Source organism: Mauremys mutica, chromosome 12 (genome assembly GCF_020497125.1).
Source record: "Mauremys mutica isolate MM-2020 ecotype Southern chromosome 12, ASM2049712v1, whole genome shotgun sequence".
Lineage (NCBI taxonomy): Eukaryota > Metazoa > Chordata > Testudines > Geoemydidae > Mauremys > Mauremys mutica.
Window position 1 is genome coordinate 12,772,730 of NC_059083.1, and position 23,759 is coordinate 12,796,488.

At 55.1% G+C, this 23,759-nt stretch overlaps 1 protein-coding gene across 1 annotated transcript; it reads left to right on the top strand.

Annotated features, from left to right (window-relative positions):
* The first annotated feature begins 1,407 nt into the window (after positions 1-1,407).
* On the top strand, positions 1,408-23,759 carry LOC123346289 (zinc finger protein 271-like). Its single transcript, XM_044983621.1, has 3 exons — positions 1,408-1,462; positions 6,557-7,726; positions 21,892-23,759. Exons 1-3 carry the CDS (start codon positions 1,429-1,431, stop codon positions 23,097-23,099), a joined length of 2,412 nt encoding a protein of 803 aa, XP_044839556.1. The 5' UTR covers positions 1,408-1,428; the 3' UTR covers positions 23,100-23,759.

Genomic DNA, 23,759 nt, shown 5'->3' on the forward strand with positions numbered 1-23,759 from the left:
CCACCAGAGGGCCCTGGCTGTGGGGATGGGAGGGCCCCGCTTTCGGTCCCTCTCCCTGTAACACTATTGAGCTTCCTGGGTCAGCCCCATGCGCCGGGTGGCTGCCTCCTCCATTGTGAGCTGGGAGCCTGCCCCCGCCCCCCCGGCAGCTGCTGCTGAGCCGGGAGAGACCTTCAGCCAGGCCCTCCTGTGCCCAGCCCGGGGGAGGGGACTTTCTCCAGTGCCTGCAGGTGATGGGGAGACCTGGGGGGAAGGGCTGGGGCTGGGCAGGGAAGTGACTCTGCCCTGGGGGCTGGGACTAGGGGGGTGCTGCTGCTGCCCCCCCCCTGGGGTTCCCATCATAACCAGGGTTTGCAGCCCCCCACTGTACAGATTATTCCTGGGACCCGCTGCCCGTGGGGACCGTGCCCCCCTTTTCTAGCATTGGGCTCAGAGGCTCTGTTACTGGGGGGAGCTTAGTCCTGGTGGAAGGGGCCGGGTTGGCGCTGGGATAAAGTGACCCCGAGTTTTCCCAGCCTGGCGGAGCCAATTCTACGTCGATATTTTTGGTCCAGGTCCAGATTTCTTGGTCGAGGCCTCATTAAAGGCCAGAGTCCCATTTTTTCACACCACAATCACCAGAGGCTGATTAAGGTCTCCTGGATATGCTGGGCCAGAGCATTGGAGGGGGAGGGGGGGCGAGGCGGTGCCAGAACCGTGGCCCTGCCCCACCCTTCCACCTGCAGCCCCGCCCACAGCCCCATCCTGTTCCGCCCGTTCCCCGTGGTTCCGCCCCCCCCAACTAGCTCTTCACCCCCTCCCCCTGCTAGGGTGACCAGACATCAAATGTGAAAAACTGGGACAGAGGGTGGGGGGTAATAGGAGCCTATATAAGAAAAAGACCCAAAATCATGACTGTCCCTATAAAATCGGGACATCTGGTCACCCTACCCCCCCACCCCCACTGTGGCGCTGAGACCGCAGAAGCTCTTCCAGCCTCGGGGCTGCAGCGGGGGGAGGCTTTTCCAGGGCCCCCAAATTGGCTGGGGAGGCGATCGGGATTCCTGTCCCTGGACCCTGCTGAGGGGCCCCATCTCCTGTATCAGCCTCTGGCTAGTGGGCGTGTGATGAACGGGAAGGCCCCTGCCCCCCTCCATCTGCTGGGAGGGACAAGGAGCTCTCACCTTCTCCCCTCCCTGAAGCTTCCCGGCAGCTCTGAGCAGGGTGAGGGTGGGATTCTGCTACTCGGTGCCCCCCGCCCCCCTGAGCTTCCATTTTATTGGACCTCCTCCCCCATGACTAGTGGGATTGCAGCTGGGGCAGCAGGTGCTGAGTAGGGGACTCGTGTTGTTTCAGATGCCGGTGACCTTTGAGGAGGTGGCTGTGTATTTCACCCAGGGGCAGGGGGCTCTGCTGGATCCCGCTCAGAGAGCCCTCTACAGGGACGTCATGCAGGAGAACTACGAGACGGTGACCTCACAAGGTAAGGGATTCCCATCCCCTTGGTTATTAGAAGCTGCGGCAGGGGGGTCTGTGATGTGGCCAGTTCACCTTCTTCTCAGGTTTTTCCCTGGTCCATTAAATTTCAGGGGACTGGATCCCATCATCCCAGATTCAGAGAGAGAGATTTTCATCCACACCTCCCCACTCCCATCAGCCATCTGCTTTTCCGCAGGAATTCAGTGACCATGTTCTGTCCATTCAGATCCCATGTTCCCCCAGCGCATCACAGGGTCATGTTACAATCAATGTTCTTTGTGACAAAGGCTCTACCAATGGATGGGACACCCTGATCTCGTCTGATTTCACTCCCCTCTGACTTGACTTTCTCACTGTCGCCACAGCAGGTGGAGCTGTTCAGAGACCCGACCAGCTCTCTTAGAACCCTTAAACTCTTTGGTGCCGAAATTCGGCCGCGGGAGCTGGCTCTGCAGAAGCTTCCAGCCATGTGTCTCTGGTTACTCAGGCTCCAGGCCAAGGTGAAACTTGGCAACAGGGGCAGACTCTAAGCAGGAATCCTTAATTTCCTAGATGCTTAGCTTATAACGTCAGACGGGACCTCTCTGATCAACTTGTATGATATCCAGCTACATATAAGCCATAGCAGGGGTGACAGATTCTGCCTAAAAGTGGGAGGACCACAAGGCCCCGCCCCCTTCATGACTCCACCCTTCTCCTTCCCCCCAAAGCCATGCCCCCACCAAGTCGGAAGCTGGCCCTGCCCCACCCCCGACCCACTTCCCTGCCTCCCCAAACTCCCTGCCCATTGGAGGGTCCGTGGCTCCGCATAGCTGCCCGCATGGCTCTTACCCCGATCTGGCTCCAGCTTCTGGCTGGGGGTGGGGCCTCGGGAGCCAAACAGCCACAGCCAGGCCATGGTAGGAGCCGCCTGGGCAGCTGTGATCCACGGACCCATCATCTGCCCTGGGCAGCAGGCCTGGGGGCAGGGACATGGGTTGGGGACTGTTCTCAGGGCCTTCCCGCCCCGGGCAGGTGGAGGATCCAGATCTTCCCACAGCTGCCCAGGCTCCCTGGGCCGCTCTTACGTGGGCTGGGCTCCAGTTTCCGGCCTGGCCAGGGGGCAGGGCCTTGGGGGGAAGAGGAGGGGCAGGAGCCTGGCCCTTGGAAAAAAGTGGACGGACATGGCCCCTTCCCCCGCATCCCCCGTTCTGACGCCCCTGGGCCATGAGACTTTCCTGAGTCACTTACTGTTTGAATTAGAACAGAGCTTTCAGGACAACAACCTGGCTTGATTTAAAAATGTCCCGTTATGGAGAACCCGCACCACTCTTGGTAAGTTGTTGCAGTGGTTAATTCCCTTCACCGTTAAAATATTGTGCCGTTTTTCAAATCCTTGGATCGTTCTTATGGCTCTTCTCTGAAGACACTCCATATTATCCGTATTCTTCTTGGACACCAGAACCGGACGCAGTATTCTAGCCGAGGTCGAATTGCGATAAATTCAAAGTTAAAATAACAACCTCTTTGCTTCTACTCGAGATTCCCCTGTTTATGCCTCCAAGCATCTCAATTGTCCTTTTAGTCACTGCATCGCGCTGGGCGCTCATGTTTAGCTGATTATCCACCATGACACCCAAATCTACGTCAGAATTACTGCCTCCTTGTATTGAATCCCCCAGCCTGTAAGTACGGCCAATGTTCTCTGTTCCTAGATGTGGACATTTACATTTAGCCGCGTTGAAACACCTATTGTTTGCTTGGCGCCCAGTTCACCAAGTGGTCCCGATCGCTCTGCGTCAGTGACCTCTTCTCTTCATTATTTACCACTCCCCCAGTTTTTGTGTCATCAGCAAACGTCATTAGTGATGATTTTATGTTTTCTTCCAGGTCGTTAATAAAAATGTTAAACAGCATAAGGCCAAGAACTGGCAGGAAACACACTCACTTGATGGCGATTCCCTGTTTAAAATGTTGAGACCCACCAGTTAGCCAGCTTTAAAACCATTCATGTGGGCCATGGATTTTATATCGTTCTAGTTTTTTAATCAAAATGTCATGTGGTAGCAAGTCACGCGCCTTACAGAAGTCTAAGTATAATTACATCAACACTAGGACCTTTTCAACTAGGGTCGCCAACCTTCCAGGATTGTCCTGGAGTCTCCAGGAATTAAAGATTAATCTTTAATTAAAGATTATATCCAGGAATATGTCCAACCAAAATGGGCAACCCTATTTTCAACCAAACATGTAATCTCGTCAAAGAAAGATATCAAGTTTGTTGGACAGGATCTATTTTCCATAAATACGTGTTGATTGGCATTAATTATGTTACCCTCCTTTGATTCTTTATTAATCAAATACTGTATCAGCTGCTCCATTATGTTGCCCAGTCATCCCATTTACCCTTTTTAAATGTTGGCACAACATTAGCTTTCTTCCAGTCTTCTGGAAATTCCTTGGTTTTCCAAGACTTATTGAAAATCAACATTAATGATCCAGTGAGCTCCTCAGCCAGTTCTTTTAAACTCTTGGGAGCAAGTTATCTGGTCCTGCAGATTTAAAAATGTGTAACTTTAGTAGCTGCTGTTTAACATCCTCCTGAGATACTCATGAAATGAAAAGGGTATCATTATATAATAGATTACATTATCTGTTCCCCCCCAAGTATGGAACAGAAATATTTGTTGAACACGTCTGCCTCATCTGCATTATTATAGAAAATTCTACCATTTCCCTCTTGCAGTACCATTGTTAGGATTCTTTTTGTTCCTAATGGACTTTAATAACTTCTTATTGTCCTTCACTCCGCTAGCCATAGAGTTCGTCTTTTCTCTCTTTGCTTTCCTTATCAATTTTCTACGATGTCTAGTGTCTGATTTATATTAGTTACTATTAACTTCTCCTTTCTACCATTTTTTATATATCTATATATTTAAATTTTTATAGCTGCCTTCACTTCCTCTCTAAGTCAGTTCATTTTTTTAACCAATACATCCTCCTTCCTGGATTGTGGGTCATAGCTTTTTGAGCATCAAGTTCTGAAACAATTCCCAATTGTCATTCAAAATTTTCTGCTTAAACTCTTCCTCTGAGTTGATCTGGCTCATAATTGTCTTCAGATTTGCGAAACTGGACCAAGTATATAAATGTGATCAAGTTGTGATCCCTAGTACCTAAGTTACCATTGATTGTTTGAGTGGGTAACTGCCATCTATAATGTTTAGGGATTTCAAGGGCGTTTTAGCACTGGTGGCATGAGACCTCCAGCGTATATCACTCAAACTGAAGTCCCCCATGGTCACACAACTTTTTTCCTCTACCCTTTATAGATAGGTTCTTAAGGAGCCGGTCATCCTGTTCCCTAGTGAAATTTGAGGGTCTGAAGCAGATACCAACTAATACCCCATCTTGTGCTTTATCTGTTAGGACATTGATCCATAACCATTGAAGATCATGTTCTTCCAAGTCATCAGTGATGCCACTGGCTCCCCACCTTTGCCCACTCTGTCCTTCCTAGATAGGTTATAACCATTTATTTTAACCTTCCAGTCATGGGAATCATCCCACCAGGGATCCGTAATATCAGCGAGATCAGATTTATGCTCGGAAATGAGCCATTCCAATTCCTCTTGTTTCTTCCCCAGGTTCCTAACATTGGCGTATGGGCAATTCAAGAATTTCTTCTCTTCGTGTCCTTTGCATCCTTGATTAATTTTGTTCCCACCATTTTGCTTTTGTGCTGAGTGCTCTGAATGTTCCTCTTTTGACCTGACCCTTTTGTTATTAGTTTAACGCCCTGCTAATTACCGTAGCCAACCAGTCCCTGAGAAGATTTGTCCCTCTTCTGCTGAGGCCTTCCAAACGATACAGCCCCCTCTTCACAGAAAAGGTGCACCAGTGTCCCCAATCCCCCAAACTCTCCGCCTTATGCCCTTTATCTAGCCAGTGATTCACTTCCAGATCTATTGCCTTCTGTATTCCTTTTCCCATGGGCCAGGAAGGGTCTAAGAGAAGATCTTTTGGACATTCCTCTTCTTCTGCGCTCTGAGTTCCCTGACGTCATCTACTATCTGCAGGATATCCCACGATGCAGTGTATATCAAAGTTGTTTTGTTCAGGCTAGACAACAGGAACTGCTCATTCCTGGCTATAGGTGGTGTTCCTTCCAGGGAGCTCACAATGCAATTAGGCAGCTTCAGTATTTTGGATACCAACAGGGCTGCCCAGAGGATTCAGGAGGCCTGGGGTCTTCGGCGGTGGAGAATTGGACCCCCCGCCGCCGAAGTGCCGGAAGGACCCCCCGCCGCAGGTCTTCAGGGCACTTCGGTGGCTGGTCCTGGAGCGGAAGGACCCCCCACCGCCAAATTGCCACCAACGACCTGGAGCGGAAGAAGCTCCGGGGGCCCGGGCCCCACGAGAGTTTTCTGGGGCCCCCGGAGTGAGTGAAGGACCCTGCTCCAGGGCCCCCGAAAAACTCTCGTGGGGGCCCCTGCGGGCCTGGGGCAAATTACCCCTCTGCCCCCCCCCCCCGGGCGGCCCTGGATACCAATAAAAGATTTATTACTAGAATTGGTCTGACAACTACAAAACTGGGTGTGTGCAGCCCTGGGTTCATTAACATCTGGAGCAGAAATCCCCCATCATGCACTGCTTCCCCGCTTTTCGGGTCCCAGAGTTCCATGCGGTTCTTGCCTTGGAATCTCTGGTCTCCAGTCTGTGCGCTAATGGAGATGCCTCCCTGTCCCATCTTCGATGCAAATGAGGCATGGGGAGTTGCCTTAATCCTGTCACCCTTGTCCGGGGGGGGGGGGGGGTTAGGTGTGTCTCCCACGGCCTTTTCATTGCTTTTTGTAAGTCTTTCTTCTGACTGGGTTTGGTTCAAGCAGAGGCTGAGGAGGGGGGGTGTCCTTCATGAGTCAGAGAGGCTGGATCCTGCCCCCTAGTTCCCCAGGAACACAGAGCTGACAGGTAACAGATGAGGCAGAATATCCAAGTTGTAACGGCTCATGGAGCACCGGGGACCCACTTCAGAGAAGTTAAAACGACCGAAGGGTTAGAAATTTTTCCTGTCTCAATTTCCTCAGCAGTTATCCTGCCGTGTTCCCTCTCTTTGCAGTTCCCCTTTCGCCTGGCACAGGGAACGACTCGCGTCCGGATTCTCTCTCTGTCCCAGCAGCTGGCAAGATGGTGAGTGAGAACGGGGAGGAGAAGCCGGAGCAGGAAGGTCTTGGGCAAGCAGAACCGCGTGGAGTGTTATCGGCAACATCAGAAAGGAACTCTCCCCAGAGTCACACAAAGGGCTCCGGAAGTCAATGCGGGTCAGAGAGGCAGCTGGGAAAGCAGCCAGGGGAGAACGTGGCTCAATCCATTCACCGTGCAGGAGGAGGATGCAACGATCTCAAGGAAACCGCAGCCCGGCCGAGAATCCACGCCGGAGAGCGAGACAACACGTGCGCGGAGTGCGGGAAAAGCTTTCATTGGCGCTCGTATCTTATTAGACATCAGAGAACCCACACGGGGGAGAAATCCTATAAATGCCTCGACTGCGGGAAAAGCTTCAGTCAGAGCTCGCTTCTCATTAGACATCAGCGAACCCACACGGGAGAAAGACCCTATAAGTGCCTGGAATGTGGGAAAAGTTTTAGTGACAACTCGCACCTCATCGCCCATCACAGAATCCACACGGGCGAAAGGCCCTACAAATGCCTTGAGTGCGGGAAAAGTTTCATACAGAGCTCCGTTCTCGTTGCCCATCAGAGAATCCACACAGGAGAAAGACCCTATAAATGCCCCGACTGCGGGGAAAGGTTCAGTCGGACCTCAGAGCTTATTGTGCATCACAGAATCCACACGGGCGAGGAACCCTACAAATGCCTGGACTGTGGGAAGACTTTTAATCGGAACTCCAACTTCGTGGTACATCAGAGACTGCACACGGGGGAGAGGCCCTGTAAATGCCGGCACTGTGGGAAAAGCTTCAGGCAGAGCTCCAACCTGATTGCGCATCAGAGAATCCACACGGGAGAGAAACCCTACAACTGCCTAGAATGTGGGAAAAGCTTCATTCAGAGCTCACAGCTCATTACCCATCAGAGACTGCACAGGGGGGAGAAACCCTACAAATGCTCGGACTGTGGGAAAGGTTTCAACCTGAGCTCCAGCCTCATTAGACATCAGGGAATCCACACGGGAGAGAAACCCTATTACTGCCTTCACTGCGGGAAAAGCTTCAGCCAGAGCTCCCAACTCATTGTGCACCAGAGAATCCACACGGGAGTCAAACCTTGAGGACGGCAGAAGCGTCAGCCTGGGTCAGTTTGCGCCAGGCATCAGCAAATGCACCCAGGGAAGAGACCTCTTAAAGGTCGTTACCGTGGGAAAAGTTCCAAGCAGAGCTAACGCCATGTTGGACATCAGACACTCCACCCAGGAGAGAAATTTGGGGATCATGGGAGAAGGGTTGCGGTTAGAGAGGTGCTGCCCCATATCATTACCCCTCTGAGAGGCACTGGTTTCCGTAACATCCCATTGTAGGACGCCTAAAAAAGCCTAAAGCCCTAGGAATCTCCCCTCAAAGCCAGCCCTGTTGGCCTGTGACAGTTCCGCTCGACTAGGAATTAGGCATAGGTAGCACCTGGACCAAACCTCCAACGCATTTACTCGTCTGGACCGACTCTGAGCATCTCGTTTGCAATAGTCCCCGCCGTTAGCAGCGTGATTGTCCGAGTCGCTGAGTTCTTCCTCTGGGGACCAGTGCTGGGTTTACAATGGCACCAACCTGCTTGCTCTTCTCCACCCCCTCCCTCCGTGTGAGTGGTGGGCGGGGCCTCAGGGCAGAGAGGCCAAGTGGGGGCGGGGCCTCGGGGTGGAGAGCGGGTGGGCCTTGGGGGAGTGGGAGGCAGGGCCGCGGTCTGGGTGCCGGGGCCCAAAAAAGATGAATCCGACCCGGTTGCCAACAGATTGTCTCATTCCCAGGTCTTCTCACTGTGCCGTAGGTTGTGCTGGTGAAGCTGCCGGCTCTGTTTATAGAATGAAAGAGGCGATTCTCAAAGAGCTGGAGCAGGGGAGAGAAAAACATGGTGGAGAAGCCTCCATGTTACTTGGGTGCAAGGGGGTGAGTTACAGCGATTCCCCTCCTTCGCCCGTCACCCTGATGGTCTCCCCTCATGACAGCAGCATCTGTCCAAGCCATGGAGAGTTTATCTCCCCCGTTCTACCCTTCCGCCTCTCAAAGTGTCACATGCCTCACTGCTCTCAGCTCCTCAGGGTTAGGAATTGCTCTTTGAGACGCTGTGATCCTATGTCAGGCTCACCAGGGTTGGAGCTGAAATTGTCATGATACCAGTGTATCCCAAGTCCAATGGGATCCTTCTGAGTTTAAACCCCACTTCATTGATAAAGCAGCTTCTGGGCATTTTCCTGCCAAGCTCAGCCTGTTTGCAGATGGGAAGGTTGTTTTTTAATAAGGTTTTGAATAATGCAAAGTAATGCACATTGGAAAACATAATCCCAACTATACATATAAAATGATGGGGTCTAAATGAGCTGTTTACACTCAGGAATCAGAGGGGTAGCCGTGTTAGTCTGGTTCTGTAGAAGCAGCAAAGAAATCTGTGGCACCTTATAGACTAACAGACGTTTTGCAGCATGAGCTTTCGTGGGTGAATACCCACTTCTTCGGATGCATCTATAAGTCTATAAGGTGCCACAGGATTCTTTGCTGCTTCTACACTCAGGAAAGATCTGAGAGTCTTTGTGGATAGTTCTCTGTGCAGCGACAGTCAAAAAAGCAAACAGAATGCTGGGAATCATTAAGAAAGGGATAGATAATAAAACAGAAAATATCATATCACCTCTATATAAATCCATGGTACACCTACATCTCGAATACTGCGTGCAGATGTGGTTGCCCCATCTCAAAAAAGATATATTGGAATTGGAAAAGGTTCAGAAAAGGGCACCAAAAATGATTAGGGGTATGGAACGGCTTCTGTATGAGGAGAGTTTAATAAGACTGGGACTTTTCAGCTTGGAAAAGAGACGACTAAGTGGGGGATATGATTGAGGTCTATGAAATCATGACTGGTGTGGAGAAAGCAAATAAGGACGTGTTATTTACTCCTTGGCATAACACAAGAACTAGGGGTCACCAAATGGAATTAATAGGCAGCAGGTTTAAAACAAATTGAAATATTTCTTCACACAACGCACAGTCAACCTGTGGAACTCCTTGCTAGAGGATGTTTTGAATGCCGAGACCATAACAGGGTTCAAATAAGAACTAGATAAATTCATGGAGGGTAGGTCCATCAATGGCTGTTAGCCAGGATGGGCAGGGATGGTGTCCGTAGGTCTGTTTGCCAGAAGCTGGGAATGGGCGACAGAGGATGGATCACTTGATGATTCCCTGTTCTGTTCATTCCCTCTGGGGCACCTGGCACTGGCCACTGTCAGAAGACAGGATCCTGGGCTAGGTGGACCTTTGGTCTGATCCAGTGTAGCCGTTCTTGTGGTCTTATTTTGTTTTTCATGATGAGGGTGCAAACCTTTTGTAAATAATAGGGCTAAATAAGAAGGGGGTTCCGGGGGAAAGCGGGAATAGGCAGTTCAGCAGAGAACATGGGTCCATCCGGTTTCCTCTGCGTCAGATCAAACATGCTCTGTGATGTCAGTGTGTGAACCTGAAATAGTTTTACCGCCCACCCTCAAAGTGTCAGGTTTTGTTTATGTCCTGGAAGGCCGTTTGGTCACATGTGTCGTGCTTCATTTCGCCTGACGGGATGTCATTTGATGCACTAGGTTCTGCACGAGAAGCGAGCGATTTTCCTTTCTTTTAGTCTGTTTCCACTCCCTTTTGGTGTGAGTTTTTAGTGTGGTTTGAGCAGTGCTCGTTATGAGTAACCACGGGCACGAACGCTGAGGAGGGGGGACGGGGGCGGAGTGAGAGTCGCAGCCTGAGAGGCAGAGACTGTAACCGGGGAAGGATGTTACTGCCTGACCCCGGCAGCGATGAGAAATACTGTCAGGACAGGGAGAGCGTGGGAGCTGGAATATACAGAGCTGGGGAGCCTGAGAACCAAGCAATGTCCTAGGAGTGTCAGGTGAGGACATCTCTGATTTCTGTGTATGATGCCCCAAGGGAAGGGATGCAGAGGGTGGGGTGGGGGCATCATCGGATTCCTGGGAGGAAGAGGCTAAGAAACCACCAGGCCTGAAGCCAGGCTGACCCCTATTATCGAAGCAGAGGACAACGGAGTTGGTCACCGGTCACCCTCTCCACATCTGCTGCAGCACCTGCATGGGGGCAACGGAGACTCTCGTCCACACTGGCCCCACACACACCAGGCATGTCCTGGGGTGAATAAAAGCCTCAGCTGGGATTGGAGATGCTGCTTCTGTACATTCGCCTTGTTCTCTAGCTCGGATTGAGCTGCGCTCGCTGGGTCTCTTGAAGCATGTGTGGCTGTGACGGGATCCCAGGGTCTCTCACGCATTCTCCCGTTTTCTACCAGCTGCAAAACGGTGCTCTGTTTTGGTGCGTGCAGGAGCCGGGGGCAGCAATTTGCCAGGCTGGGGCTGAAATGCACCGCGCCGAGCTGGGCGTTGGGCGGGGTGGCTTTTATTTCTTGCTTTGGAACAATAAAGTAGAATTCAGTTTCTCAGACTCTTGGAGTCCTTTGGTTGAATAATGAGTGAAAAAATGGCCCGGAATGGAGGCGGAAGCTGGCGGGGGAGCCTTTTTGAGCTGTTGTTTCCCCAAATAGAAATTGGGATACAAAGAAAGGTACAATAAAAGCTTTGTTATCCAGCATGTTGGGGGAATGGGGGTGCTGGTAAGTCAAAAATTCTGGTTAATTAAGAGTTTGGGTACGGGAGGGGGCTCGGGGGGTTGGGGTGCGGGAGACGATGGGGGTGGGGCTCTGGGAGGGAGTTTGGGTGTGGGACGGGGCTCGGGGTAGAGGGCATGGGAGGGGGTGCAGGGTGCCGGATCCAGGCAGCGCTCACCTCGGGCGGTTCCCCACAAGCGGCAACATGTCCCTGCTGCTCCTAGGCAGAGGTGCGGCTATATGGCTCTGCACACAGCCTCCACCCATAGGTGCTGCCCCCGCAGTTCTCGGCCAATGGGAGCTGCAGAGCCAGCACTTGGGGCAGGGCAGTGCACAGAGCTCCCATGGCTGTTCCTCTGCCTCGCAGCAGGGAAATGGGAGCTTCCAGGGTGCCACATAGAGCCAGGTAGGGAGCCTGCCGGCTCTGCAGCAACCAGACTACAGTGTAAACCAGACTTTCAACGAAGATCAGAAACGCCAATTTACAGAGCTTTCCGCTTGGTAAAGTGCCGGACAACAGCGCTTTTACTCTATTTTTGTAAACTGGAAAAAGTGTTCTACAGCGTTAACCCTCAGGGCTATTGTACAGAAAACCCGGTATGAAGGTATTTTTTCTTTTTTAATCTCGTTCCAATGTAGCTTAGGCCGGAGAGTTTCCGTGTGACACAAACATGGAATGCACACACAGCACTGACTGTAGCGTAAAGCATTGCAAACCGTATTTGAAATATTCACCAATAAGGCTACAAGTTGGTCACGGGTTCTGTGATTTTAGGTGACTGCAACTTCAGCCCTGGCTGGCGGGACTTGGCCTCCAGCTGTCAGCCCCGTGCTGCGGGGAGCGGATTTCTGTGGTTTATTTACTGCCCGTGACTTTCCCGTGATTTTTACTAAAAGTGCCCGTGACAAAATCTTAGCCTTACTCCTGAATACATTTTAAAGATTTTAAAGAAAATCTACCATTGTTCCTTATACAGACTTCCCCCGACCCCTCACCCCATTACACACATTGCGCGGGTTTTCAACACATTTGCACGACTTTACTTTCGTTGCCCTTTGATGGTATTTCAGACACGTTTTCTCAGGCCTTTTCATCCTTGGAGCAACCGAAGTGCCTTGTCCTCCGCTGTGTTTTTACTTTAGAATAGCGCCTACACCAGGGGTTCTCAAACTGGGGGGCGGGACCCCTCAGGGGGTCGCGAGGTTATTACAAGGGAGGGGTCGCAAGCTGTCAGCCTCCAACCTAAACCCCGCTTTGCCTTCAGCATTTGTAATGGTGTTAAATATATAAACAAGTGTTTTTAATTTATACAGGGGGTCGCACTCAGAGGCTTGCTGTGTGAAAGGTGTCACCAGTACAAAACTTTGAGACCCACTGGCCTACACCTTAGTTACCCTGCGGTTAACAAACAAAAATCACCGTTCTTAGCAGGGAGGGAAAGCCCCGGAGCTGGACTGGGGCGTCATGATGCCTAGGATCACAATGCTTAGCTTTTAGGCATGTGGAGTCTCGAACGCCACTACACTGGAGTTAGGTGCACATGGGGAGAGAGAGGCACTGCAGAATGGGATCTGTTGTAGGAGCAGCAGTGATCTGTATGCTCTGTATAACCTGTATGCTCAAAAGGTCTGTTACACTCCCCCCACCCCACCTCCTCTCCGTCTTTGAATACCTGTGAAGTGTCTTTCCCCCACCCCTCCCTCCTGGAATGCTTGTGGGATGAATGGCCTGCTTAATCAGTTGGAAGATCAGAAGAGCTCCTAGATAGACAAGATGTCTTGGACTCTAATTAGGCAGCACTCACACACCCAATGCATGGACACTGCATGGACACCGGCTGAGGTTGAGTGTGGCCAACCAGACACGCCTTGCAGGCCATGAGGAGCAGGTCCTTAAAAGGGGAAGGGGCCATGTGCTCAGCAGTGAACTCACAAGCTTGTACCTCCCGTGGAGGCCCTTTGCCCGGACCGCCTGGCCAGTGGTTTACTGCGTTGCACTGCATCGTGCCTTGGGAAGACTTACCTTCATCACACCATCCATCACTGTGCTGTGGGACACTTACCTTAAAGGATCCTGACATCTCCAGTGTCGTGCCTGTCCTGGGAGCATGAGTATGCGAGTGTGAGTGTGAGACCCCTCCCCCCCCCATTCTTTTGAGCTTAGCTCTCAATATAATTAACATGCTGCTTTCTGCCAAACTCTGGTGGGTCATTAGTCCTCCCTAAGCTTGCTAACTGACCCAATTTCAGGTAACAGGATCCACAAAAGCCAGCACGCCTGGCGGGGACCCACCTCAGCCAGCCCATGGAAGATGCCAACCAGAGGGGGGGTGCTCAGATCCACCCAGCACAGAGCTCAGCGCCTAAGTCCCCGTGGCAGGTAGGCAGCTACCTCTGCCTGGCGAGCCACGAACGGGAATCTTCTTCTGGAATCAGGCAAGGTAACTGCTTCTTGGGAGAATGAGCTAGGCGAGCACCTGACTATACACAGAACAGCTGCAGGAAGAAGTGATGGTGGCCCACCTCGTAACTTTTAGCCCAAGGAATAAACTTGTGTTATACAAAAATTGAACAACGTAAGAACGGTCAGACTGGGTCAGACCAAAGGTCTATCTAGCCCAGTGTCCCGTCTTCCGACTGTGGCCAATGGCAGGTGCCCCAGAGGGAATGAACAGAAGAGGTGATCATCAAGTGTCCACTGTCCATCCACTGTCGCCCATTCCCAGATTCTGGCAAACAGAGGTAGGGACAGTGGTGAGCTGCAGCCGGTTCGCACCGGTTCGCGGGAACTGGTTGTTAAATTTAGAAGCCCTTTTAGAACCGGTTGTTCCCCGTGGGACAAACTGGTTCTAAGAGGGCATTTAAATTTAACAAGCGCTCCCTGCTGCCCGGCCCCAGCTCACCTCAGCTCTGCCTCCACCTCCTGCCATGAATGCTCCTCCTTGCTTCTCCTCCCCCCCTGCTTCCCGCGAATCAGCTGTTCGTGCGGGAAGCCTGGGAGGGCTGAGAAGCAAGCAGGCTTCCCCGGCCCAGGAAGACGACGCTGAGGTAGGAAACACGGGGGGGGCCGTGTGCCCCGGACGGTCTCCAGCCGCGGCCCGTCCCCGGCCACCCGGCCCCGCCTCCCCGGCCGCGACCCTCCCTGGCCCCGACCCTCCCCAGCTCCGCATCCCCGGCCGCCCGGCCCCGCGTCCCCGACCCTCCCCGGCCACCCGGCTCCGGCTCCGCGTCCCCGCCCGGCCCCGCCCACCCCGGCCGCCGCCCCCCTCCGGCCTCGGGTCCCCGCCCGGCCCCGGCCCCACGTCCCCAACCCTCCCCGGCCACCTGTCCCCGGCCGCGGCACCCCCCCTGCCCCGCGACCCCCCCCGTCCCCGTCCCCGCGTTCCCGGCCGCGACCCTGCGTCCCCGACCCTCCCCAGCCACCCGGCCGCGGCCCCCGCCCCCCCGTCCCCAGGCCCCCGCCTGGCTCCGACCCTCCCCGGCCCCACGTCCCCGACCCTCCCCGGCCACCGGCCCCAGCCGTGGCACCCCCCATCCCCGCGTCCCACCCCCCGTTCCCGGCCGTGACCCTGCCCGGCCCCGCGTCCCCGACCCTACCCGGCCCCGGCCCGTTCCCGGCCCCGCGTTCCCAGCCGCGGACCTGCGTCCCCGACCCCTCCCCCGGCCCCGGACGTGACCCCCTCCGGCCCTGCGTCCCCGGCCGCCTGGATCCGGCCGTATCCCCCCCCCGGCCCCGCCGTGCCCCCACCTACCCGGATGCCCGACTCTGGACACAGCCGCCCAGCTCCGGCCCGGCCTGGCCCCGTGGCTCCAGCCGCCCCTCGCCGCATCCTCCGGCTCCGGCCGCGCGACTCCTGTCCTGGCCCAGCCACGTCCAGGCAGCGCGGTAAGGGGGCAGGGAGGGGGTGTTGGAGAGAGGGTAGGGGAGTTTGGGGGTGGGGGGTCAGAGGGCAGGGAACAGGGGGATTGAATAGGGGCCAGGGTCCGGGGGGCAGTCAGGAAGGAGCAGGGGTTGGATGGGGTGGTGGGAGGCAGTCAGGGGCAAGGGTTCCAGGGGCAGTCAGGGGACAGAGAGAAGGGGTGGTTGGATGGGGCAGGGGTCCTGGGGGTCCATCAGGAATGAGAGGAGGGGTTGGATGGGGCGGCGGAGGGTACTCAGGGTACAGGGAAGGGGGGTGGATGGGGCAGGGGTCCCTGGGGGGGGGGCATCAAGGAACGCGGGGGGTTGGTTGGGGCAGGAGTCGGGGGGGGCATGATCCCTCCTGGGGTGAGGAGGGAACCGGTTGTTATGATTTTGGCAGCTCATCACTGGGTAGGGACACCATCCTGGCTAATAGCCATCGATGGACCTATCCTCCATGAAACTAAACTAAACATGGCAAACTAAATTACAGTATTGCAATACAACATTACACTAGAAACACTGTGATTTGTGATGGCTGAAGTTGCCAGCAACTATTCAGAGTTTCATTGATTAGTTGCTATTAAAAAGATACATATTCAATAGCACGGTGACATCTGTCTGCGCCGTGTTAACGAAGGTGAATGATGAAGTGCTGAGAGTAATACAAATAATATTTTAAAATAAATAATGATACTCCATTTGCAGTGGCTTACACGATAGGGAGTCCAATAGGGTGGCCAACCCTCCAGGATTGTCCTGGAGTCACCAGGAATTAAAGAGGAATCTTTAGTTAAAGATTACGGCATGTGATGACACCTCCAGGAATCCATCCACCCAAACGTGGCAACCCTACAGGGCAATTCAAGCCATCAGAGAATGCTAAATAAGACAAATGTGTGACCTGGTTTGAGGTTTTATGCAGACACAGCTGATAAGTCTTTCAAACACCAAAAATATGTACGACAATTATGATTTTTTTTTAGGAGGTTAATGTCAGATATTTCACTGAATCAAGCCTCTTTTAGCAGCTTTGTTCATCACATCTGATAGATAAGAGCTGGCAATGGGCTGCACTGGTGCTGCTTTGAAAACATCCCTGGGAAGCGGGCGCTCAGATGTCCCAGCCTGGGGGAGGGGAAGAAAAAGCCCCTCTGCCCCCTATTTTTGAAACCACTGCAGCTGGCTCCTCTTCCATACAGGGCTGGATTTAAGGGCAGGCGACTAGCTAGGGTCCCAGGCTTGCGGGGGGATGGGCATGCAGATTTACAGATCCTAGCATGCAAATGTGCATCGAAGCTGTGAAATGGGCTACAAAGGCCATAAAAATAAGGTATTCAAAAGTTTAACCAATGGTAGGGGCGGGCACTGAAGACACTCCTCGCCTGGGTTTTCCCCCCTCTGCCACTGCCTGGCAGTGCCTCTACCCTGACTCCTACCCCATCCCCCTGATTTTGCCCCCTCTCCTACCCCTGCCTCCAGCTGTTCGCCCCACCTGTGCAGTCAGTTTGAGCCTGACACAGACTCTGCCCATCACTCCCCCGCCGATCTGCCCCCTTTTAGCCCCGGAGACCAGTGGGAAGCTCATGGCCATCCCAAGGCAGGGCAGCAGCTTCCCCAGCTTCAGCAGTATTTACTGGGAATCCTTAGCCAAGGGGACCAGCCGTCCTGATCTTAGAGGCTTTAGGGCGACCAGACAGCAAGTGTAAAACATCGGGACGGGGATGGGGGGTAATAGGCGCCTATATAAGAAAAAGACCAAAAAATCGGGACTGTCCCTATAAAATCGGGACAGCTGGTCACCCTAAGGGGCTTTGTCTTATATAGGCAACTATTACCCCCTCCCCGCCAAAAAAAGGACAACAGCTGATGAACCCTCCCCATCCCAGTCCCAGGAGGGACCCAGCCAGATTCCCTCTCTCTCCCCTTTAAACTACAAGGACCTGCCCAGGGAATCCCACCCCACAGCCCATGTCAAGAACCAGGTCCCCTGCACTGGCTCCAGTAACGCTTGGTTGCTGGGTGAATTCCTGATTCCCTGCATTGGCCAGTTTGCAAGAGCCCAGAGCCTCCCTGGCTGCTGCAGCTGTGAGAGGTGAATATGGAGGAGTAACATTCCTGCTACTCCCACAAGAGACTCTCCCAGTGCCCCAGGACATCCCAGACTGGGAAGACAGAGGTTCCCTTCCACAAGAGCCAAGGACCCCAGGCCAGAGAGGGCACTGGTTGGAGTGAAGGTAAGAAACAACACCCCTCCCCCGCAACAGGGACCCATGTTTCTGGCCTACACCCTGTCTGCTGGGTTACCCCGACCCTGCTGGCTGAAGGTGCTGCAGAATCTAGCCACACCCTTTATCTGTGCAAAATGTGTGTGTGTTGCAACCCTCCACAGGGCCTGATCTACACCCGTATTAACACTCAGGGCTGATCTGAGTCATTATTTGCACTAACTGGCTTTGGTTTACTGCAGGGTCAGCAAATGCCAGGCAAAATGGACCACAACCGACCCACAAGAGGTGCCGATGCTCTGAACGGCCCATCCTGGAGGCGCTGAGGCCCTGAGCTGCCAGGCCCGGAGGTGCCCGGGCTCTGAGCTGCCAGGCCCGGAGGTGCCGGGGCTCTGAACTGCCAGGCCCAGAGGTGTCACAGGCTCTGAACTGCCAGGCCCAGAGGCGCCGGGGCTCTGAGCTGCCAGGCCCGGAGGTGCCCAGGCTCTGAACTGCCCGGCTCAGAGGTGCCCAGGCTCTGAACTGCCCGGCTCAGAGGTGCCCAGGCTCTGAAGTGCCAGGCCCGGAGGTGCCGGGGCTCTGAGCTGCCAGGCCCGGAGGCGCTGGGACTCTGAACTGCCCGGCTCGGAGGTGCCCAGGCTCTGAAGTGCCAGGCCCAGAGGTGCCGGGGCTCTGAGCTGCCAGGCCCGGCGGTGCCGGGGCTCTGAACTGCCAGGCCCGGAGGTGCCGGGGCTCTGAACTGCCAGGCCCGGAGGTGCCCAGGCTCTGAACTGCCAGGCCCGGAGGCGCTGGGGCTCTGAGCTGCCAGGCCCGGAGGCGCCGGGGCTCTGAACTGCCAGGCCCGGAGGTGCCGGGGCTCTGAGCTGCCAGGCCCGGAGGCGCTGGGGCTCTGAACTGCCAGGCCCGGAGGCGCTGGGGCTCTGAACTGCCAGGCCTGGAGGTGCCCAGGCTCTGAGCTGCCAGGCCCGGAGGCGCTGGGGCTCTGAGCTGCCAGGCCCGGAGGTGTCACAGGGCTCAGCCCCGGCAATCCCTGGCCCCAGTGAAGCCCTGCTTGGGATTCAATAGCCAGAGTCCCTGCAAGGGCCGGTGGGGAGGGGCCCCAGGGCTCTGCTTGTCTCTCCCGGGGAGGCCCAGGAAGCTGGTTCGTTCGCTTTGCCAGCAGAGGGCTCTGGGTTTGGCGCGGGGGAGGAGGCCGGTGTCCGTCTCTCTCTGTTCAGATCAGGCACCAAGGATTGAATTTCCTGGGTCAGGTGCTGCCTCCATTGTGCGCCGGGAGCCCGGGCTGAGCCGCTGCCGCTCCCCGGCGGGGTCCGTGCGGGGCAAGCCCGGCGCTAACCCCCCGCCCCGCCCCGGGCTCCGCCCGCCCCAGCCCCGAGCCGGAGCCTGCAGGTGAGGGGGGCCCGGGCAGGAAAGTGTCTCTGCACAAGCGGCCCCATCTGTGCTCCCCGTGGGTCTGCGGGTCCCGGAGCTCCCCCACCCCCAGGGGTCGGCGCGGGCTCTGACTCCGGTTAGCGCTCACCGGAGTCGATCCGGATCCGATCCAGATCTCCCAGGCGGAGGAAGAGGGGGGAAGGAGGCAGAAAAGAAGCAAGGGTGGGGGCGGGGTAAAATTGGAAGCGGTTCAAGGGTCCCAGCCCTGCCCAGATCCATTCAGTGCAGCACCCCAGGCAGAGCTGACTTTCCCGGGAACAAGGCGAGGAAAAGCCAGGTCCTGTCCCGCCGGAGTCCCCGGGGGCTGCCAGGGTGGGATCCCCCCAAAGCAGCCCCTTTGATTCTGCTCTTTGCTGGGATAAAGCAACCCAGGGGTCGGGGGGTGACATGGACTCAGGCCCCTTTTGCATCCTCCCCAGTCGCCCTGGCAGGCTGCAGAATAACATAAGAGCGGCCACAGTGGGTCAGACCCAAAGGTCCATCTAGCCCAGTGTCCTGTCTTCCCACAGTGGCCAATGCCGGGTGCCCCAGAGGGAATGAACAGAACAGGGAATCATCCAGGGATCCGTCCCCTGTCGCCCATTCCCAGCTTCTGGCGATCAGGCCAGCTAGGAACACCCAGGGATCACTCCGGCTTGTCCCCACTAGCCCTGCTGGGAGATGGGCTGTGATGGTGCAGCCTGCTCAGGTTGGGGATTTCCCGTAGGGTGACCAGCTGTCCCGATTTTATAGGGACAGTCCCGATTTTTGGGTCTTTTTCTTACATAGGCTCCTATTACCCCCCCCCACCCCCTGTTCCAAATTTTCACATTTGCTGTCTGGTGACCCTAATTTCCAGGGAGCTGCTGCTGGGTCTGTACTAGAAGTGGAAGAGTAGGAAATGCAGTGGGGGTGGGGGAGGATGGGGTGTGATGAACCTGCTGGGACCCTGTTGTTCAGTTCCGGGGGCCTGATTTTCAAAACAGACCCATTGGGATGTGGGGTGGAAATTCCCCCATTTCTGGAACAACGCCCCCCCCCCCCCCCCCATGGACAGGCTGGGAAAATTGACCAGACACCCAGCCTGAGCCAGCTAGCCGGAGGCTGCTCTGGAATATGAAGGGGACACCCAGTGGAGAGGCCCCGTTCCTTCCAACCAGCTGCTGGGAATGGGGAGGGGGGTGGGATTCCTGTCCCTGGACCCTGCTGTGTGGCTCTGACTCCCATATTAGCCATGGGCTAGTAGGTGTGTGAGAAACAGGAAGGCCCCTGCCCTCCTCCATGTGCTGGGTGAGACAAGGAGCTCTCTCCTTCTCCCCACTCACAGCAGCCTCCTGGCTGCCCTGAGCAGGGTGGGGGTAGGATTCTGCTGCTCTGTCTTCCCAGAGCTTCGAGTTTTTATTTTTTTCTCCTCCCCCCCTGTGACTAGTGGGGTTGTGGCTGAGGTAGCAGGTGGCAAGCTGGGGATTTGTGTTGTTTCAGGGTTTGGTGGCCTTTGAGGCTGTGGCTGTTTCACCCAGGGGCAGGGGGCTCTGCTGGACCCCGCTCAGAGAGGGACGTCATGCAGGAGAACTACGAGACAGTGACCTCGCTGGGTAAGGGCTCCCCGTCCCCTCGGTTATTATTTCTGCTCAGGTTCTTCCCTAGTCTGTTAGATTTCAGGGGACTGGGTCCCAAGATCCCCAGATCCAGGGTGAGAGATTTTCATTTACACACACAAACAAACAAACAAGCAGGAAGATGTGTTGATTACTTATATTGTGTGTTTACACTCGAGCCTGCTGGGTGCTTACCAAGCCCTCATGAAGGACAGTCTCTGCTCTGAGCCGCTCACAACCTAAGGCAGGGGTGGGCAAACGTTTTGGGTCGAGAGCCACATCTGGGCATGGAAATTGTATGGCGGGCTGGAATGCTCAGGAAATTGGGGGTTGGAGTGTGGGAGGGGTGAGGGCTCTGGCTGGGGGTACGGGCTCTGGGGTGGGGCTTGGGATGAGAGGTTGGAGGTGCAGGAGGGTGCTCCAGGCTGGAACTGAGGGGTTCGGAGGGTGGGAGGGGGACCAGGGCTGGGGCAGGAGCATGAGAGGGGGGCAGGAGTGCAGGCCCTGGGCAGTGCTTACCTCAAGGAGCTCCCGGAAGCAGCGGCATGTCCTCCTCTGGCTCCTACACGGAGGCGCGGCCAGGCGGCTCTGCACCCTGCCCCGTCCACAGGCACTGTCCCTGCAGCTCCCATTGGCCGTAGTTCCCGGCCGATAGGCGCTGCGAGGGTGGCGCTTGGGGCCAGGCAGCGTGCAGAGCCTCTTGGCTGCCCCTGTTCGTAGAAGCCAGAAGGGGGACATGCCGCTGCTTCTGGGAGCCACGCCCCTGATGCTGCTCCCCAGCTGGAGCACCGGACCCGCGCAAGACCCAGACCCCACTCCCTGGCAGGAGCTTGAGGGCCGGATTAAAATGTATGAAGGGCCGGATGCGACCCCCCGGGCCGTAGTTTGCTCGCCCCTGACCTAAGGCATCTAATAATTAAAACAACCTGCATTTGAGAAGAGACGCGTAGGAGTCAAAACTGGCTAACCAGGTGCCAGTTGGACCCATGAGAACCCTGAGGGCTCAGGGAGTTTACAGACATTAATGGTCCAGAATCTCTCAGATCCCGGCCTGTGTCAGTTCAGCATCCTTGATCCTCCTGGGCCGGGGGAAATGTCTATCCCAGGTTTCTCAATCTCCCCAAAGGTTATTGTGTTGGGTTTGCTCTCTTTGCTGTTCCCCCTTCTCCCCAGCACGGGGAATAACTCACCTCCGGATTCTCTCTGTCTCTCCGTCCTTGCAGGTGATGGGGTGGCGGGCGAGACCAAACCTCAGCAGGAAGGTCTTGAGCAAATGGAACCACAGGGGGCGTTATCGGAAAGCTCTGAAGGGAATGTTTGCTGGAGTTCTGTGCAGGGGAAAACCTGGGAGAGTCAGTGCGGGTCAAAGAGGGAGCAGGGAAATGAACCTGGGGAAAAGGTGGGTGAACCAATTCATGGTGTGGGAGGAGGCCAGGAGCTCAAGGAACCCCCTGCCCAGCAGAGGATCCCCATGAGAGAGAGAAAAAACACATGCGCCGAATGTGGGAAGAGCTTCCTTAAGAACGCTCACCTTGTTGCGCACCGGAGGATCCACACGGGAGAAAAACCCTATCAGTGCCTTGAATGTGGGAAAAGCTTCAACCAGCGCTCCCACCTTGTGGTGCATCAGCGAATCCACACCAAAGAGAGACCCTATAAATGCGGCGAGTGCGGGACAAGCTTTGTTCACAGCTCCCACCTTATCGTGCATCAGAGGAACCACAAGGGAGAGAGACCCTATAAATGCCTCGAGTGCGGGAAAAGCTTCACTCAGAGCTCGAGCCTGAATGTGCATCAGAGAACCCACTCAGGAGATGAACCCCATAAATGCCTCGACTGTGGGAAAAGCTTCGATTACCAATCGCACCTTATGGTGCACCAGAGGATCCACACGGGGGAGAAACCCCATAAATGCTTCGTCTGTGGCGCGAGCTTCGTTCACAAATCAAACCTGAACGCGCACCAGAGAATCCACAAGGGAGAGAGACCTTACGAATGCCTTGACTGTGGGAGAACGTTCAAATCCAGATCAAACCTTAGCAGGCATCAGAAACAACACACAGGAGAAAAATCCTACACGTGCGCTGAGTGTGGGGAGCGGTTTGTTGAGAACTCCGGCCTTATTAAACATCAGAGAACACACACGGGGGAAAAACCCTATAAATGCTTTGAATGTGGGAAAAGTTTCAACTGGAGCTCAAACCTGGTTGCACATCAGAGAACGCACACCGGCGAGAGACCGTATAAATGCTTGGACTGCGGGAAAAGCTTCAATCAGAGCTCAAACCTCTTTCAGCATCAGAGGATCCACACGGGAGACAAACCCTATAAATGCTCCGACTGCGGGAAAAGTTTCATTCAGAGCTCCGTTCTTATCACGCATCGGCGGATCCACACAGGAGAAAGGCCCTACCAGTGCCTCGACTGTTGGAAAACGTTCAATCAGAGTTCGGAACTGATTTCGCACCGGCGAATCCACACGGGGGAGAGGCCGTATGGCTGCCTTGTCTGTGGGAAAAACTTCAACTGGAGCTCAGCGCTCACTGCGCATCAGAGGATTCACACCGGAGAAAAACCTTATGAGTGCACCGGCTGTGGGAAAAGTTTCAGCCGGAGCTCCACCCTTGCCAGACACCAGAGGCTGCACGCTGGACAGAATCCCTCGAATGTGGAAGAAGCATCAGCTGGGCTCTGATGGTCTCGTGCATCAGCAGCTCAACATAGGGAAGAGACCTTAAACACCCTTAGCAGGGAAAATCCTTCAGGTGGCGCGAATGCCATATTGGACATCAGAGACTCTTCCACACGAGAGGAAAAATTGTTATCAGTGCCCAGGTTAGGGCTGGCTATAGTTTAAAAAACCCAACATTTCCTCGTTCCCACACACATCAGGGGTGTTTGGCTCCCAGGGATCCAGCTGCCCATTGCTGGGGTGAGGATCCAGCAGCAGCCGAGCAGCAGCTGGTCAGTGACCCTCTGGCTCTGCAAACCCCAGGCAGAGGAGGAGAAGCCCCGATCAGCCCCTCCTCCCTGCTGCAGCCCTGGCTGCTGAGCCACAGATGGGGAAGGGAGAGAGAGAAACTTCTCCAGCCGCTCCCTCTGCCTGGCTGAAGTTCCCCCATCTCCCTTCCCCTCCCAGCCGGGATCCCCCTGCCATGGAGATGAGGAGAAGGACACTTGGGCCAGGCCCCACCTTCACTCTAGACCCCTGGGCCCACCCCCCATCATCCACCAGCCCCTGGGCTGGGCTGCCCCATTTATCTGGGTCTGTTCCCTGCAAGGCAAGTGTCTCTGGGGGCTGGTAACCCTTCCCCCGCCCAAATCCCCCAGGGTTCTGGGGGATCAACCGTTAAGG

Excerpts from the sequence above, each read along its gene's own strand:
- LOC123346289 (XM_044983621.1), top strand. The coding sequence starts at position 1,429 with ATGCAGGAGAACTACGAGACGGTGACCTCACAAG. Across the intron at positions 1,463-6,556 it reads CGAGACGGTGACCTCACAAG|TTCCCCTTTCGCCTGGCACA; the intron begins GTAAGGGATTCC and ends CTCTCTTTGCAG. Across the intron at positions 7,727-21,891 it reads CCACACGGGAGTCAAACCTT|ACACATGCGCCGAATGTGGG; the intron begins GAGGACGGCAGA and ends GAGAGAGAAAAA.